The sequence below is a fragment of the Falco rusticolus genome, chromosome 4 (genome assembly GCF_015220075.1).
Source record: "Falco rusticolus isolate bFalRus1 chromosome 4, bFalRus1.pri, whole genome shotgun sequence".
Classification (NCBI taxonomy): domain Eukaryota; kingdom Metazoa; phylum Chordata; class Aves; order Falconiformes; family Falconidae; genus Falco; species Falco rusticolus.
In genome coordinates, this window is record NC_051190.1 from 100,633,437 (window position 1) to 100,648,934 (window position 15,498).

At 38.5% G+C, this 15,498-nt stretch overlaps 1 protein-coding gene across 2 annotated transcripts in view; it reads left to right on the top strand.

The window, feature by feature from the left end:
• The window catches only part of SNRK (SNF related kinase), a 42,237-nt gene that overhangs the window by 14,656 nt on the left and 12,083 nt on the right, over nucleotides 1-15,498 (top strand). For both annotated transcript variants that reach the window (XM_037383057.1, XM_037383058.1), the window contains exon 4: nucleotides 14,865-15,006. In XM_037383057.1, the coding sequence (XP_037238954.1) occupies nucleotides 14,865-15,006 (142 nt within the window). The remainder of the gene's footprint in view (nucleotides 1-14,864; nucleotides 15,007-15,498) is intronic.

Here is a 15,498-nt window from a genome sequence, read left to right on the forward strand (position 1 = left end):
GCTAGGAATTTTAGATGTCTGTGCTGTTTGTGGTTTTGCAAATCCACGTTGATGCTACGGTGATGCTTGACAAAATTATTTAGAGACTTTTTTAGGTGAGTTGCTCTAGTCTTATTAGTGGCAAACTAGACATCCTAATTCCAGAGTTCTGTGTTCTGTGGTGGCTTTTTTTTATTATTTTGAGAATTTCCTGGAGCATGAGTATAACTGATTGCACCGGCCTCTGAAACTAGATGGAAAAGTGCATTTGTTAAATATTCTATACAGTGCCTTATGTGAATTGTTTCTTGAAAAATGGAATAGCAGTCAAATTTTGGAGGATGAGCAAAACCCAAAGTTTTGATATTGCTGCCTAACTGAAGATGCTTGGGAGAAAGAAGGTGTATGGGTATTAATGATTGGGGGAAGGGAGTGCATTAGGAGCATAGTTTAAAAAGCGCACTTTGGGCCTCTTAATGATAAATGTAAGAATGGTGGCGTGACATAAAATGTTTCTTAGAGGACTTTGTAAACAGGTAGGTGAACTTCTGAATAGTACTAGAACGAAATGGTTGAACGGATTCATAGAGGGCATCTAGCAAATATAAAGTGGATTGAGGTGAACAGCAGAAAAACTAGAAAAAATAATTTCATCTAGCTAATGTTTAAGGATGCTAGTTGTATTTCTGAGAACACTTAAATACACATCAGTGGTTAGGTTTTGCTTACTTATTTCCCAGTATACTGTCTCAGTTACTGGATACTAGAAATTCTGTCCTAAATGCTAGATTGCAGTGCTTGTATTCTAAGTTCTTCAGTGGCACAGTTTTCAACACTTTGTAATGCATTACAAAATCTCTGTCAGTACAGTAGCTACAGAATAAAAATATCAGTTTACTACGAGTTGCCAATAATGACCTGGAAGAGTCTTGATTTTCCTTTTCTAACTGTGGGTAAAAAGGTAAGATAACACTATGTAAAGCTTCTATATATGACTTATCTGTGTATTTTAAATGCAAAGATTGTGGGGGGGGAAAAAAAGAAAAAAAAAGAGTGCTGCTTTAAAGCCCTCCTTCCCCCAAATGGAGTCTTAAATGTAAAATGTGAGAAGAATATAAGTTTAGGAAATTTATCATTAACCAGGTAATTATGCAACTGAGAAATCAGCTTGTGCAAACCTTTCTTAACCTTTAGAGACAAACTTTCACGCTAAGATGAGGTCATACTTGTGGGCTGGAAGTGTGTATAAATTCAAAGTGGACATTTTCAAAAGAGGAGAAATTACATCAGTTACATTTTCATGCTAGTAATGTGCAAAGTGTATATATATAACCTGAAATAGTGATGAAGTGCTGTGAACTCATTCAGCTGTTGGCTGAATAGGGCTATTAATATTGCAATAACTCTGACTGACAATGGCAAAGAGATTTTGCCAGTTAGGATGAAATTACATTATAGCTGAATCAACCTAAAAGCTAGTTGCTTAGGAGAAAGGAGGTCATGCTTTCTCCAGTGCAACTACGTGGTCCTGCCCCTTTGTGAGCATATCTTCCATTTGTCATAATATGTAACCCCCCACACCCCCATTTTCACTTATCCAGAATTATTGTTATATTCATAAAAGTGTTTGGGAGACAAATTGACCAAGGTATATGATGTGTTTTGCATTTTTTTCCAAAGACCTTTGCCACAGACATGGTTTTTCTGATGTCTTACGAATAACATTAGAATGAGCATGTAAAGGAAAAAGACTTTAAATTTTCTTGCTACAAAGGGCTGAAATATTTGGGGCAAGTCTTTTAATAAGTTGTATGCTTAATAAATATAATGGAAAATCTTGCTTTATGAAACTTTCAGCTAGTTTAGGGATTAATCTCCCCTTTGTGATGCTACTTAAAAGTTTTCGCACTTGAAAAGAGACTAGTTAAATTAAGTCTCTCATTTCCTTTTGTGTTTAAGGCTGTTGTTAAAATGATGCAAGAGGAATATTAAGCAATGATCATATGTTCCCAGGGCTTTTCAAAAAGCTGAGTTAGATAATGGGAAGTTCTGTTGCTTGCAGTTTCCCAGGTTTTTTTCACACTTAATTAAAACTTGTTCTAGTTGGAGGAAAGTGAGAGTACTGTTGTTGCACAGAAACAGAAAGTTCATTTCATAAATCAAGTGGACATATTTTAGATAGACAGAGTTCTGTCTAGAGCAGTGGTGTAATCCAGTGAACTCTGGCAGTATTCAAAAGTGGATAACTACAGATGAGAAAGAATAAAGCATGCTTCTGGTCGTACTTTTCCTTTTGCTATACCAGCATCAACAGAGATTGGATCGTTAAATAAATAGAAATCACCTCTTTCCTAGGTGATAAAGTTGAATTACAGTTTTTCAGATTAGTTGATTTTTTCAGAGGAAAACAAGTTCTGTTTTAACTGCTTGGGATATCTACAAAGTATTAAGTGCTGTGTAGGCTACAGTAATTCTGGAGGACATTGACACTTCTGATAGGCTTTTGTTACTGTAGTCGGGTATTCTGTATGTGATTTCATAGATGCATGGAAATGTTCGCAGAGGAAATTCATCCCTCTGGGGATGAATAATGGGCAAATTCAGATTGTAAGACTGGGATTGTCTATATAGCACAGTTGAGCACAGGCCTGTAGAACGGTACTGTAATACACAATTAACACACAGTTAATTTAGCGTTGTCACAGTTATTTAGCACATGCCTAACAAGAATATTATGGTTACTGTAGCTCAGTGCTATTCAATGGGCAATTTGTAGTTCAAACCCAACTTGCTGCCGCCTTGGAAGTTGCAGAGGCCAACCACTTGGATAACATCCATTGCTTTAGTAGTTAGATGCTGGCTTTCTTGCAGAACTCAGACCTGGGTATCCTATGCTAATAATGTAAGATAATAATGAATGTATGTATTCAATATCCAGTCATAGATTTTTGATTATTAAAGGAAACGGAATTTGCCCATACATAGCTTTCGCTTTCCTGAGATCATGATACTGCTTTTAGACCCACTTCATCTCTGTTGGAATGATCTCAAATTCTTTTGTTTTCTATTTGGGTTTGCATTCAAGCATTTGCAAGGGCTTCTTACTTGCATACACTGTTGCTGAAGTGTGGTTGTTCAAAGCTTCAGCCACGTTTACCAGGTGCTTGAGCATAGCCAAGTGATGACCAGGTGACCAACCCTATATGGCCTGTGTGGAGCTAGATTTGGTGTTTCTGCACGTGCATAGCACTTTATTCACAAACTGAATCACTAATGTAAACACAGTGGCCAGTGGGTATATACAGTAACCTTTTACATGATGAAAAAGCTGAATATAAGATTTGACAGACTCGAGTTAAAAGAACAAGTGGTAAGATACTTGCAAACAATACATAATATTGAATCATTTAGCATACCTGACAGCATTTTGGAGTTTCAGTATACTCAAAGTAAGATTATAGCCAAATTTGACAGAAATGAAAAGCAAGAAGTCCTACAAAAGCTTTTCACTGATTGTTTTGTTCTGAAAATCCCCTTTTTAATGTTCTGTTGCAACACTTTAGATATAATTATATTGTCAAATGAGCTTGGAGATATAAGGGTTTAGCAGAAGGCAAAAAGCGTAACACTTAGCTGCTTCCAGCATAAGACATCTCCCCCTTCCTTTTTGCTTGCGTTAGTGCAGAGCTGCCCCTTCTCGTGTGCTGCACTGTTGCATGGCTGGCTGGCAGTTTGATGACCTGATCAGCTAACTTGACAGAAAACTGTTAACTTTTCTGCAGGCATAACTTCTGCCAGGTTAGCAGAGCTGTTTGTTCCCTTAGCATTCAGCGGTGTAGCTGCTGTGAAGGGAGCACGCAGCTTGGGTTCAGGGGGAGGGTGGCTGGACCTGCCCCTCTTTTGTGTTAGCAAGTTTAGGTTAGATCAACTCAGCCTAGCTCACTTATCTTCACCTTCCATGTAAGAGAAACTCATGTGACTGAAATTAATCGAGTATCGTTGCCAGTGCATTTTTAGAAGAATTGTGTGCTTTACTTATCAGCTTCAAATGCTTTTTGAAGCAAAACCGAAGAATTGATGCGAGTACTTTGTGTATGGCTGTGCTGTGTGTCTCACAACGTTGAAAAAAAGTCAGATTTGAAAAATCATCAGAAATGAACTTTTTATATTTTCCAGAAGAAGCAAATATAAGAAATTGGTTGTAGAACACTTCCCTTCCAGAAAGTTTCAGTCCTGAGGATATTAATGGCATGTTAAAGAATTTATGTTCTGTGGCAATGTGGGTGCAGGTAGCAAAATGTGTTTTTTAATGAAAGGGGAATCAAGTTTTTATGTAGTATGCTATTCTTTGATTTTGCTCCCCCCCCCCCCCCATCTGATTACTTTATTGACAATAAAGTACTTGTAGTGCCTCAAACTGCTACAGGTATCGGAGCCTTTTATTCAGAAATGAAGTTATGTGGCAGGGCTGTAATGAAGGATGTGTCGGTGATCCTAATGACTTCTCAATAATCTGTACCAGCTAATATTTATGAAGTATAATTTATGCCCAAGATTTAATGCATTTTTGATAAACTGCTGGGTGAAGCAAAGAATAACTTATCCAAGTGGAACTGCAGAGGAGAAGCTGTCCAGATAGTCTTCAGTTGTAGTCATATCAGCTACACTGTAACTAAGTATAGTTACTTGGTCATTTTGCTGTGTTCCTGGGAGAACTGTTTTCATAGTATTTCAAACTGCTGTTGTGGAGCAAGATTTCATTATGATAAATACATCTCCACAGCCAGGAAGCTTCATTTCATGTTATCTTGCAAACAAGTACTTAGATATTCATGTTCAGCCCATGGCTGAAATTTGGCAACACAGATGTGGTGGAACCTAGATCAATGGTGTACTGCTTAGTTACAAACCAGATGCTCAAGTTTTGCATTCATGTGTAAAGCTGTACTAAGATATTAATTTTTATAAATGAAGTATAACTTATATACTGTACAGCTAAAACCTTTAGGAAAAGATAGTTGATCAGAAAATATGAAGGATATCTTAGATACCAGGAGCAAATTCTTTAGTATATAAATACAAAAAAGACCAAAAACATTGCAGTGAAACATGTACATAAACTGTATGTGCTTTATAGACTTTTTGTCCAATGATTTTAAGAACATGTTTTATACAGAGAAAACCTTCTTTCTACATTTAACTAACACTGTTTTTCAGCCTGGCTAATGATTTTCTGTAGTAGTACTATTGGAATTCACACAGAAAATGTTGGGCTTGCTTTTGGTTTTGATACAGATTCAGTAACTTCCGAAATGTGGCTAAGCAACAGAAACCAAAGGAGATAGAATATATTTCTATATGCAGAATTGATGTATCAGAGTAAACCAGGCTATTTTGAATTAAAGGTAGTGGCATGTGTTCAGGAGTACTTTTCAATGGTGGTGTTTTTTGTTAAAATATCACTACTGAAATTTGAGATGTGGTAGTTACTAAAAACATAAACAACAACTGTTTGTCTGGTTTTTAATAGTTTTATGCAACCAGCAAAACCTGTGCTATTGTCTTCAGGGAAAAATGAGTACTAGTTGCCAGATTGGAAGCAATTCTTATTTTTGCTCAAAGATAAGAGGAGTTACCGATGACCATGTCTTAGTCAAATAAAATAACATATAGAACAGACTGTTTCATCAGACAGATAAGCTAATTACTAAATTAATTTGCTAGAAGCCATTTGCTGTTTATGCTCTTTTCAGGAGGGATGGGGGACGGAAAAGATTTCTCCTAATTCTCGTCTGCTATGTGTTCTAATAGTAATTTTAATTGGATTTGTAGTGCTTTAAAACAAGAAGAAAACCCAGTTATGCCTGTTAATTTTGAAAAAGTTAGCATTCGTTGCAGATGATCCTCAGTCTTCTGCAAGGGAAAAATAAATCCCATTTTAAAAAGACTGAAAAAAAAAAAAAAAGGTTAATTAAGTCAGTGGCATAGCTGAAAACTGGAGAGGTGTCATGGTTTAACCCTAGCTGGCAACTGAGTACCATGCAGCTGCTCACTTGCATGCCCCTTCCCCACTCCCACCAACCCCGTGGGATAGGGAGAGTTGGAAAAAGGTAAAACTTACGGGTTGAAATAAGAACAATTTAATAATTGAAATAAGGTAAAATATAATTAAAATAATAATAACAATTGTAAGGAAAAGGGTGGTAGGGGGAGAGAGAGAGAGAAATTAAAACTGAGGGGGGAAATGGGCCGGGGATGTGGGGGTGGGGAACAAACCCAAACCCAGGTGATGCACAATACAGTTGCTCACCATCCGCTGACTGATGCCCGGCCAGTCCCCGAGCAGTGATCGGTAGCTCCCAACCAGTTGATATGCTGAATGCAATGTTCCGTGGTATGGAATACGCCTTCGGGTAGTTCTGGTCAGCTGTCCTGGCCGTGCTCCCTCCTGGCTTCTTGTGCACCTGTTTGCTGGCAGAGCATGGGAAACTGGAAAAGTCCTTAACTTGGAGAAAGCCCTACTTAGCAACAACTAAAACATCGGTGTGTTATCAACATTATTCTCATACGAAATCCAGAACACAGCACTGTACCAGCTACTAGGAAGAAAATTAACTATCCTGGCCAAAACCAGGACAAGAGGCCAGTACACAAGTTTATTCAAAGCCTTTTTCATTAAAAGTTAAAGAATGGAAGAATAGTTCAATCAGTGAAAATTCAAGTATATATGAAAAAGTAATCATTGCTCTTTCCCCATATTTCTCAGATTTTGCAACTGGCACTGTTTGAGCATTTTCCAGATTTGCCAGCAGTCTGTCTGTGCACATGGTAGTGAAAAATACTTGAGATACATCGAAATGCTGACATCATTAACACAGTTATTCTATACTATGGTGCTACTAACTTCTTATGCATGAGATGCAACTGAGTTAAGCTTTTTAGCTGACACAGGGGTGAAAATACTTTTTACTCTCCTTTTGAAGCACAAGTGTATCAACAATATAACAGGCACCATTCAAACTATTCAGTGGTATGATAGCAGCCTTTATCCTTTTACACTGTGGTATGTAAATTTTCATCACTTTCTGATAGAAGTATCATTTTCTGCAGTGTTTGACTTGTCATATGAATTTTTACTTTTACACTGTGTTTTGGTTCTTCAGACAATTATGTGAAGCTATGCCATAAATTTGAGTGTTCGTTCTGTTTTCCATAGCCTATGCTGTGAACAGGATCTTAAATTTCAACTTGTAACAAGCATGCTTACCACCGTTACCCTTGGGAGTTATCAACCTGTACCTACTCCTGAGCCCAGTGAAGGTTCCACCTCTAAATTGCAGTCCAAATAAAGTAGCTCATGATGGGGTTTTGTGTCAGAGTTCAAAACAGCGGTCTTCAGATACTGCCTATTGGCTGGCTAGCCCTGAATGTGCCCAGAGGGCAGAGGTGCTGATGATCTTTGTATTGGATTATTCCTATTTAGCTCTTCATAGAAGAACTTGATACTGAAGTGATGATACATTGAGTCCTTTTCAAGGCTTGTACTCAAACAGGTTTCTATGGATTAGCCTTTCTTTCACATGCCTGCTCTGAAGAGGTTGTAGCAGCAGTGGTGATGACATTCTCTTTAATGTCTTAAGATAGTGGTTAGAGTAACTGCGCATCATGCTGGAAATTGGGGTCCGTTTCCATCCTTCATTTATCCACAGTCCATGGATACCTCTGCAGTGGCAAAATAAATGTGTAAGCATTTCTGTCATCTCCATAAAAATTGATGTTTTCTGGTTTGCTTATTAAGTGACTTCGAGTTGAAGATAACTATAATGTTGAGCTGTTATAGTAAACATTGCAATGAGAAACGTATAAAACCTGACAAAAATGACTCAATTCTACAAATCAGTTCTGAAGAAGCAGGCTTTCTGTAGAAAGATCCATTGTATCAACTGAGCAATATACACTGTGTAAGCTATTAAGCACCTCTACATTTGAGGAGCAAAAAGAATTTTTCCCATCAAGTTTTGAAATAAACAACTTCAATAGACAGGCTCAATTTACAGTAGTTAAGTGTGAATATGTCTATTCCAAAATGAATGTGATTTTTAGCTGCTTACAATCAAAAATTCACATAACACATATAAAGTGTGACAAGTGTCTGAACTTCTGAGGAATGGCAGAAACTTGAGCAAATCTTGGATCCCCACCGTCACAGAAACTAACTTTCTGAAATCTGTAGTGCTTATTTCGGGAGTAAGTCAGGAACTTCAGAAAGCAATAGATGGCTAACGAAATGGTGAGGCCGAGCTCAGAGGTGAAACAGATGAATATGGATATCCCTCGTGCAGCGTACGAACTTGACCGTAACAGATGTGACTGCCCTGTGTTTAAGACAGACGTAGCAGACGGCTGATGACGCAGTTTGGTTTCCATGGCAGTGACTTCGTGTTATGTAAGGAAGTTGCATATACATGGCACTGGTTGTCATGGTTCTGGGGATCCTGCTTGAACAGGCCTTTCCTGATCAACATGATTTAGTGGCTTTAAAAACAATAAAATACTCTCTACAGTGGCTAGTTACTAGTGCTTTTAAAAGTCCTAATCTCTCTTATTTTGTTCTTGTTACAGCAGTGGCAGTTTCAAGTTACTAGTACCAGATTTAAAGGCTAAATTGTATCTTGGTCTTCACTGTGCTTTTGAAAGAAACCTTGATTTTGGCCACTGCAGTATACAAGGGTGCTTTCCTTCACCATAATCATTTGAAGTTTTACAGGCTATAAGCATGTTAAATGCATGCAGCATGTCAGGCCTAAATTCTGCTTGTCTACCAGTTGTCTGAAGACAGTGAATTAGATGACCCTTGGAGGACAGGAGATGTAAGCAGTTTCCATGAATCCTTCAACTGCTAATTACTATAAGTAGTAAAAAACCTTGAAATTGTGAAAAATAAATTCTTATTTAAATCTGCTCTTCTAAAGGTAATCCTTCTTTTCCCTGTTTTCCTTCAGTTAAGAGTCTCAAATCTAGAATTGGCAGTGGCACCTAAGTTCTGAGCTGTGATAAGGGAATATAGCTGAAAATGTATGCTCAGTTGTTGGCCCAAGCCAAGGAGGTTTGCTTAAAAAAATCCTCTCATTTATCTGGTTGGATGCTGAAGCAGTAAACTTACTACAATATGTAAAAGTTTTGCCTAAAACGTGATGATTTTTTTTAGCATTAACATAGCACCATAGCTAATAGATTTTCTTAAAATGGTATGCCAGGGGTGTGAAGGTAGAGGAGAGGTAGATGTCTGCGGAGTTCTTTACTGTGTATACTGTATGTCAAACTATATTTGCATTGAGCTGAAGGTGAGGGTTTTTTTTTTAAATGGTGCAGCATATTTAACAGGTCCCAAAAAAGCAGCCTTACTCAGCGTTGAGATCCTGCCCATACAGTTCTGCACTCTCCTTTGCATTTTTTTGAACGCCAGTGCTTGTGCAGCCCTTTAGTGAACCAGTACCATTCAGTGAATGGGTACAAATGTAAGTAGATGTTGTCGTCTTTGCTTTTGGATGTGTATCTACAGTTTTTGAGATGTGTGAAAGCAGGAAACTGCCTCAAGATTTTTCCCGTGTTGCCATAAGGTATATTAAATTAAGAACATACTATAAGGGCTGTGTTCACTAAAAAAAAAAAAAGTATGTTTTTGCAAGGGTATGGAGATCTAAAGAAAAAACCTGTACCTTAGAACTGAGTTATTTTTCTTCCCCCTTTCCCCAGTTATTAGCTGGTCTAATAAGAGATGCTGCTTCTCTCTAGAAGCCTTGCTTTGGTTAGATGTCAGGCTTATTTCTTTGCTGATCCGTCATCATTCTAACCTGCTCACAACTGGATGATGCTTTTGACCAAATCAGATGACTGAGGCTTTCACTCAGTTTGAGTGAAACCCTGTTTTGTAATAGGGCAAGAACACTTCGGGATTTAGAAATGAAAGATCAAGGTGCCATTGTCTGCTCTGCTGGTGGAGGTGATCTCCCCAGCAAGAGGAGTTACTTCAGTTTTTCTACATGTAGCATGTGAGCAGAAATTGGCAGTAGCAGGGTACAGTGCATGAATGGGCAGCAGGTACCAGCCCTCTCCACTGCTTAAGCTCCTTGGGATCCAAAGGACAGTTGAGTTTTCTCTTTATTAATGGGAAAGAATAGAGCAGGGCTGATTATGGGAGCACAAGCAGTACGGTAAAGAACATTCCTGTGTGTAGCTTTGTATTGTTTGGGGAAATAATAAAATTTGGTAAATATGCGCTATAATGAAAATCTCTGATTCTCCTTTACTAATTTCTCTAGCCAGCCATGCTTAAAGATCTTGCATCTCTCGGCCAGATGGCACTGTTCTGGAAACCAATGGTTCTCTGGAACGTACCGTGGTTATTACATTAAATGGACGAACAAAAATTGTATCTTTAAAGAGAAGGCATGTTCATTTTTTTGAAGGCTTTTTTCGGTATATTTTCTGAATTTGACTGAAAAAATTTGTAGCTATGGATCTCCAGAAGAGAAAAGTGGGAAGCACAGATAGATAAAGGATTGGGTGGTTGGTTTTTTTTCAGGTATAGAATGGTTTAAAACTAATACATCAGGTACAGACATTAGCATTTCTTACATATACCATATAGTCATCTAGCTGATGATCTTTTAAATCTTTCAAAGTGATGTGAGGTATTAACTCATTATTTTGGAATATCTGCTTTGAAGACTTCCGATTCTAACCCTTTAATTTAGAATTACACTGAAGGCTAGCAAACCAACACGTTTAAACTTACTTGCATGTTGCGAGCGTAGGTCACCTATTTAAATTTAGAGATATTTACAAATAAGCAAGACTTTTTAACCCTCAAGTTTATGGATCTTTTTTACAAAGAGGAGATGATTTTCCCTTTTTGGTAGTATTACCTGCATCAAGCTATAAGCGTCTTTAAAACATGCAAAATAAAAACTTTATAATGCAAAACAGACAGGGATTTTTGTTGTCCTGGAAACTGAGATCTGCCAGTAATCCTATTCTTTTTGGGTTTTATTTCACCCAGCGTTCTGAGTGCCTTGGAAAAAGTGCCATTGTGAAACTGTGGTAGGTTGGTAAGGGCAAGACACTGTTGTTACTGTTATTTTGTTCAGGATTGCACACAACTGTTGTTTGAGTGATTGTGGTAGTTTGAAATATCGGTGGACAATCCACTACTTAGCTATCAGTTCCATTTTTCCATTGTTTTTGCAGGTTTTGTATATTTCAAATGAAGTTAGTTCAAAAATTTGTTTAGTGTTTCCTGTTTTGTCAGCTTTTTTTACCACTTCCTTCACGCTTACCATCCCTTACACTCTGTTTGGTGTGAAGAGTGAAAAATTGTTTTGTAGTGGAGTTGAGACAACCTGTGCTGGTGTAAATGGAACATTCCATTTCTGTGTGTTCACACCATCAACATTATTTTAGTTCTTGCTGTGCTGTGTCATGCTTTGTTTCTCAAATAAACACCTAGAATGCACTGCTTATTGGCTAAAAGAAGCACAGTTTTTCTGTTGCATACTCCAGTGAGGTACTTCTAAAGGTCACCTGGTGTAATCCCTCTGGTCAAGCAGGAACACCTGGAGTCAGTTGCCCAGACTGTTCAGGTGGCTCTTGAGTATGTCCAAGCAGGGAGACTCCGCAGGCGCCCTGGGCAACCTGTGCCAGTGCTCAGTCAGGTGAAGAAGTGTTTCCTCATGGTCAGAGGGAACCTCCTGTATTTCAGTTTGTGCACGTTGGCTCCGGTTCTGTCACTGGGCACCACTGGAAAGAGCCTGGCTCCATCTTCTTTGCACCCTCCGGGTGTTTGTATACAATGATCCCCTTGAGCCGCCTTTTCTCTAGGCTTCACATTCCCAGCTCTCTTCTCTCAGCCCTCCCTCACAGGACGGATGCTCCAGTCCCTTCATCTTCATGGCCCTTCAATGGACTTTTTCCGGTAGTTCCCTGTCTCGTACTGAGGAGCTCAGCCTGGGCATAGTACTCCAGGTGTGGCCTCACCAGTGCTGAGCAGAGGTGAAGGGTCACCTCCCTTGACCTGCCTGCAACACCCCTCCTAATTATTGTGATTCATTATTATAGTGATTCATTAAGTGTTCATGATTATTTTTTTTTAAACAAACACCCATAAATTGTTGCTTGAAATGCTGGATAGCAAAACATAGGAGCAAGCTTGGCCATCCTAACTTTCCCAGTCAAAGAACATAAACTGCAGACACCTGTGACTGAAGATGTGTGCAGGCTGATCTGTGGTTAACTTGTATGTAGTACAAAAGCTGCTGGAAGTTGTACTAAACAAGCTTTGTCACTTTTTGGGGGGCACAAAACCAGTCTTTTTTTCTTAGTTGTGGCTGTAGCAGCATGTATGTTTTCCATTGTGCCTTTACCTTTAACAAGGTGGCAACTTGCAGGTGACCAGAAAGAGCCTTATTAAAGATGCTGCGTCATTCATCAGGTTGGTTTGTTGCACGTGGAGTTGCGAACAAGCGCCTGGGTCTAGTCAAACTGGGGTACAGAAAATGGAGCAACCCCTCGATTTGAGAGTCTGCGTATGAGGAGGCAAGATAGAACCCTTGAATGTGTCCTCTTAATGCATCTGCAGACATCCAAACACTTGGCTTTGCTTCCATAAATGAGGAGAGGCTTGTGAAGACAACCCCAAGATGATGTCTTTTCTTGTGACACAGTAAGGTCTGCACTAAGTCTTTCAGTGAGTTTTCTCTTTTCAGTCTTTACAAGGGGATTAGACTTATTTAGGCACGTTATTTGCTTGCTTCCTAGTTATTAGTATACTTGTAAGTCTGCTTAGGCTGCTCAGCTGTGTCCTTGACACTCTGAGCTGAGTCATTTTAGTAGCCATGACTGTAGATGTAATGAAGTTGATCTTCAGCCACAGCTATAAAATTACAGTGAAAATAAAAGCCAAGTAATTGTTTCTCTCCACTGTTATTTCTTGGTCACATCTGAATAAGTCTCTGCTGTGTTTGTCAGAAAAGTGTAATAGTAAGCTTTGCCTTGTCGTGTGTAAGAATGAGATAAAGTGTAGTTGTTGCTACCGTAGTGCTCTACTGAGACTTAAAACTTTTTGGCCACATTCAAACTAAACAGGAGGAGAAAGGTGTAAGTAGCTTTACAAATCTAAAGGTGTACCTCTTTGGTGAAACTACCTCTCTGTCTTGTGAGGCTTTTCGAAATCCTGTATTCCAGAACATTCAGCTTTCTGGCATTAGGCTATCAAAATATTAAAGTACTTACTGAATCTTAAATATGGGAGTAGTCATGTTGAATTTGCAGACACATCTGATATGGTATACTGGCCTCAAAATGCTCAGTACCTACAGAACTGCGGCCCTAGCAAGCGTAACAGAAATCAAACAATTGTCCGAGTTAATAGCATACACTTACTACAAATTAGAACTCTAAAGAAAATTACCATGTAGCGTTTCTGTTCCTCTGTCAGCTAAACCATATGAAGAATGGGTTGTAAGTAGCAAAATGAGCATTTGTTCTAGGGATGAATGTGTGTGATTTACATTATTAAATAAAATTGTAGCCATTCTTTGGTGTTAAATGTATGTCAAGTATTTTGAATAGGCCACAGAAAGCCAGATGCAGTTGGGTGGGTTAACTCAGTGTGGTTCCCCTCTTGCAAGCCCTTCCGGCAAAGCGCTGGTGCGCTCTGCTTCTTCCACCGCTGCCAGCTGCTCTCCCCTCTTTCCTCAGGAGCGGTCTGCCTGTCTGTTCATTTCCCTCGCTTCATATGGTTGGTTGGTTGGTTTTACTGGTGTACAGGACTGTACTGGTACAGATCTTTGAAACGTTAGGGTGTAAGGCCCAAAATTGCTACTGACATTTCCACAGCATGGGAGTTGTTGCTGAAGTTTAAGAACATGGCCTTTAAGCATATATTGGAGTTACTTATTTTTCTACAATATGATGTATTTCTTAATATTTAAGCTTCCTGCACTGAATGCAGTGAGACTTGTGAAGTATTTTCTTTTAGGCAAACTTTCAGTAAAGATCTGAACTAAATATTAGCTTTTACAGTAAGTAGAAACCTGCCAAAGAGCTTCATGCCACAAAGTACTTCTTTTTCGTCTTTTGGTGTGTCATTTCACTGAGGAACAAGAAAGGGTTTTTTTGGTTGGGCTTTTTTTTTTTTATTATTATTCTACACAAGCAGGAACTGGAAGGAAACAAGACAACTCCCAGAGCATAGTAGAGGTCACTTTTAATTGTTATGTTTGGATATTTAAAAAAAACAACCAAACAACCACCCCCCACCCCCCCACACTTTGTAATATGATTGGTCTAAGAAGGTGGTTTTATAAAAATTATTTAATTTATTCTGTACCATTGGAAGTAGCAAAGAATTTTTTGAAGCAACACCACCGAAGGAAAAACATACCTAAATCGGTGTTATTTTCTTTGTAATTTCTTAATTCATAGAGTAACATGTAAACAATTTTGAGAAGTTTGTGCTAGTCCTTCAGAAAGGACCGTGATTTGATAACCTGTGCCTGCCTGTGAAGAAAAGGGTCATGAATTTTTGTCTTCTGAATGGCCAGATTACCTTTATCTAACACTTGCTGTCAAAGGTGTTATGCATCTCAGACTGTTACGCATCCTTGAAGCCATGAATTCTATTTTTTCCCTTCTAAAACTATAAAAGCTGTCAAACAGGGGAACTGTATTTTGTATGTCAGTGGAATTGCAAATTCCATAAGTAATGGTCATAATCAAGAGTGCAGTAATCACCCCCTTATGCACCTCAAAAATATTTCATGGTTTCATTGGTAATTGTCTGTTTCCTCAACAGCTGTTTTAAAATATGCACTATGTATTTACAGATATATGGAGTTTGGGGGTCATCCTCTTCATGTTGGTTTGTGGACAACCACCATTTCAAGAAGCAAATGACAGTGAAACTCTGACTATGATAATGGACTGCAAATACACAGTGCCACCTCATGTGTCCAAAGAATGTAAAGAGTAAGTAAAGTAACTAAAAGTAACTAAAGAACTTGGAAGCGGTTGCAGGAGTGAATTCTCACTATCTTTGGGAGTTCCCCATACCATATTGCCAGCATTTGGAATACTCCTTGCCTGTTAATAAGATAGTATGCCTACCGCTTTTGCGTAGTTGTTAGTATTTCTTCACATCGAGTAGTTTCTTGGGCACCAGTATTGCATTTTCTTTTTATTCTTTGTGCCTCTTCTTACTAAAGTTCAATCCCATGAAATTTTTTGCTGACAGGTTTTCCTCACACTTGTGTGAAACTTCATTTTGATTTTACACAATGTACCTTTGTTTTATGTGTCTCAGTTGTCATGCATTTTATAAACGACTGAAGGAACTGCTCAGCACTGTCTGGCTTTGGCCAAAGCTCTTGCTGGACATATTACAAGGTGTTGCTGAGTGTATTTTGTGGCAGGGGTTAAAAAGGTAATGATTCCTGTAGATTTCTGTTCAAAATAAAAGTT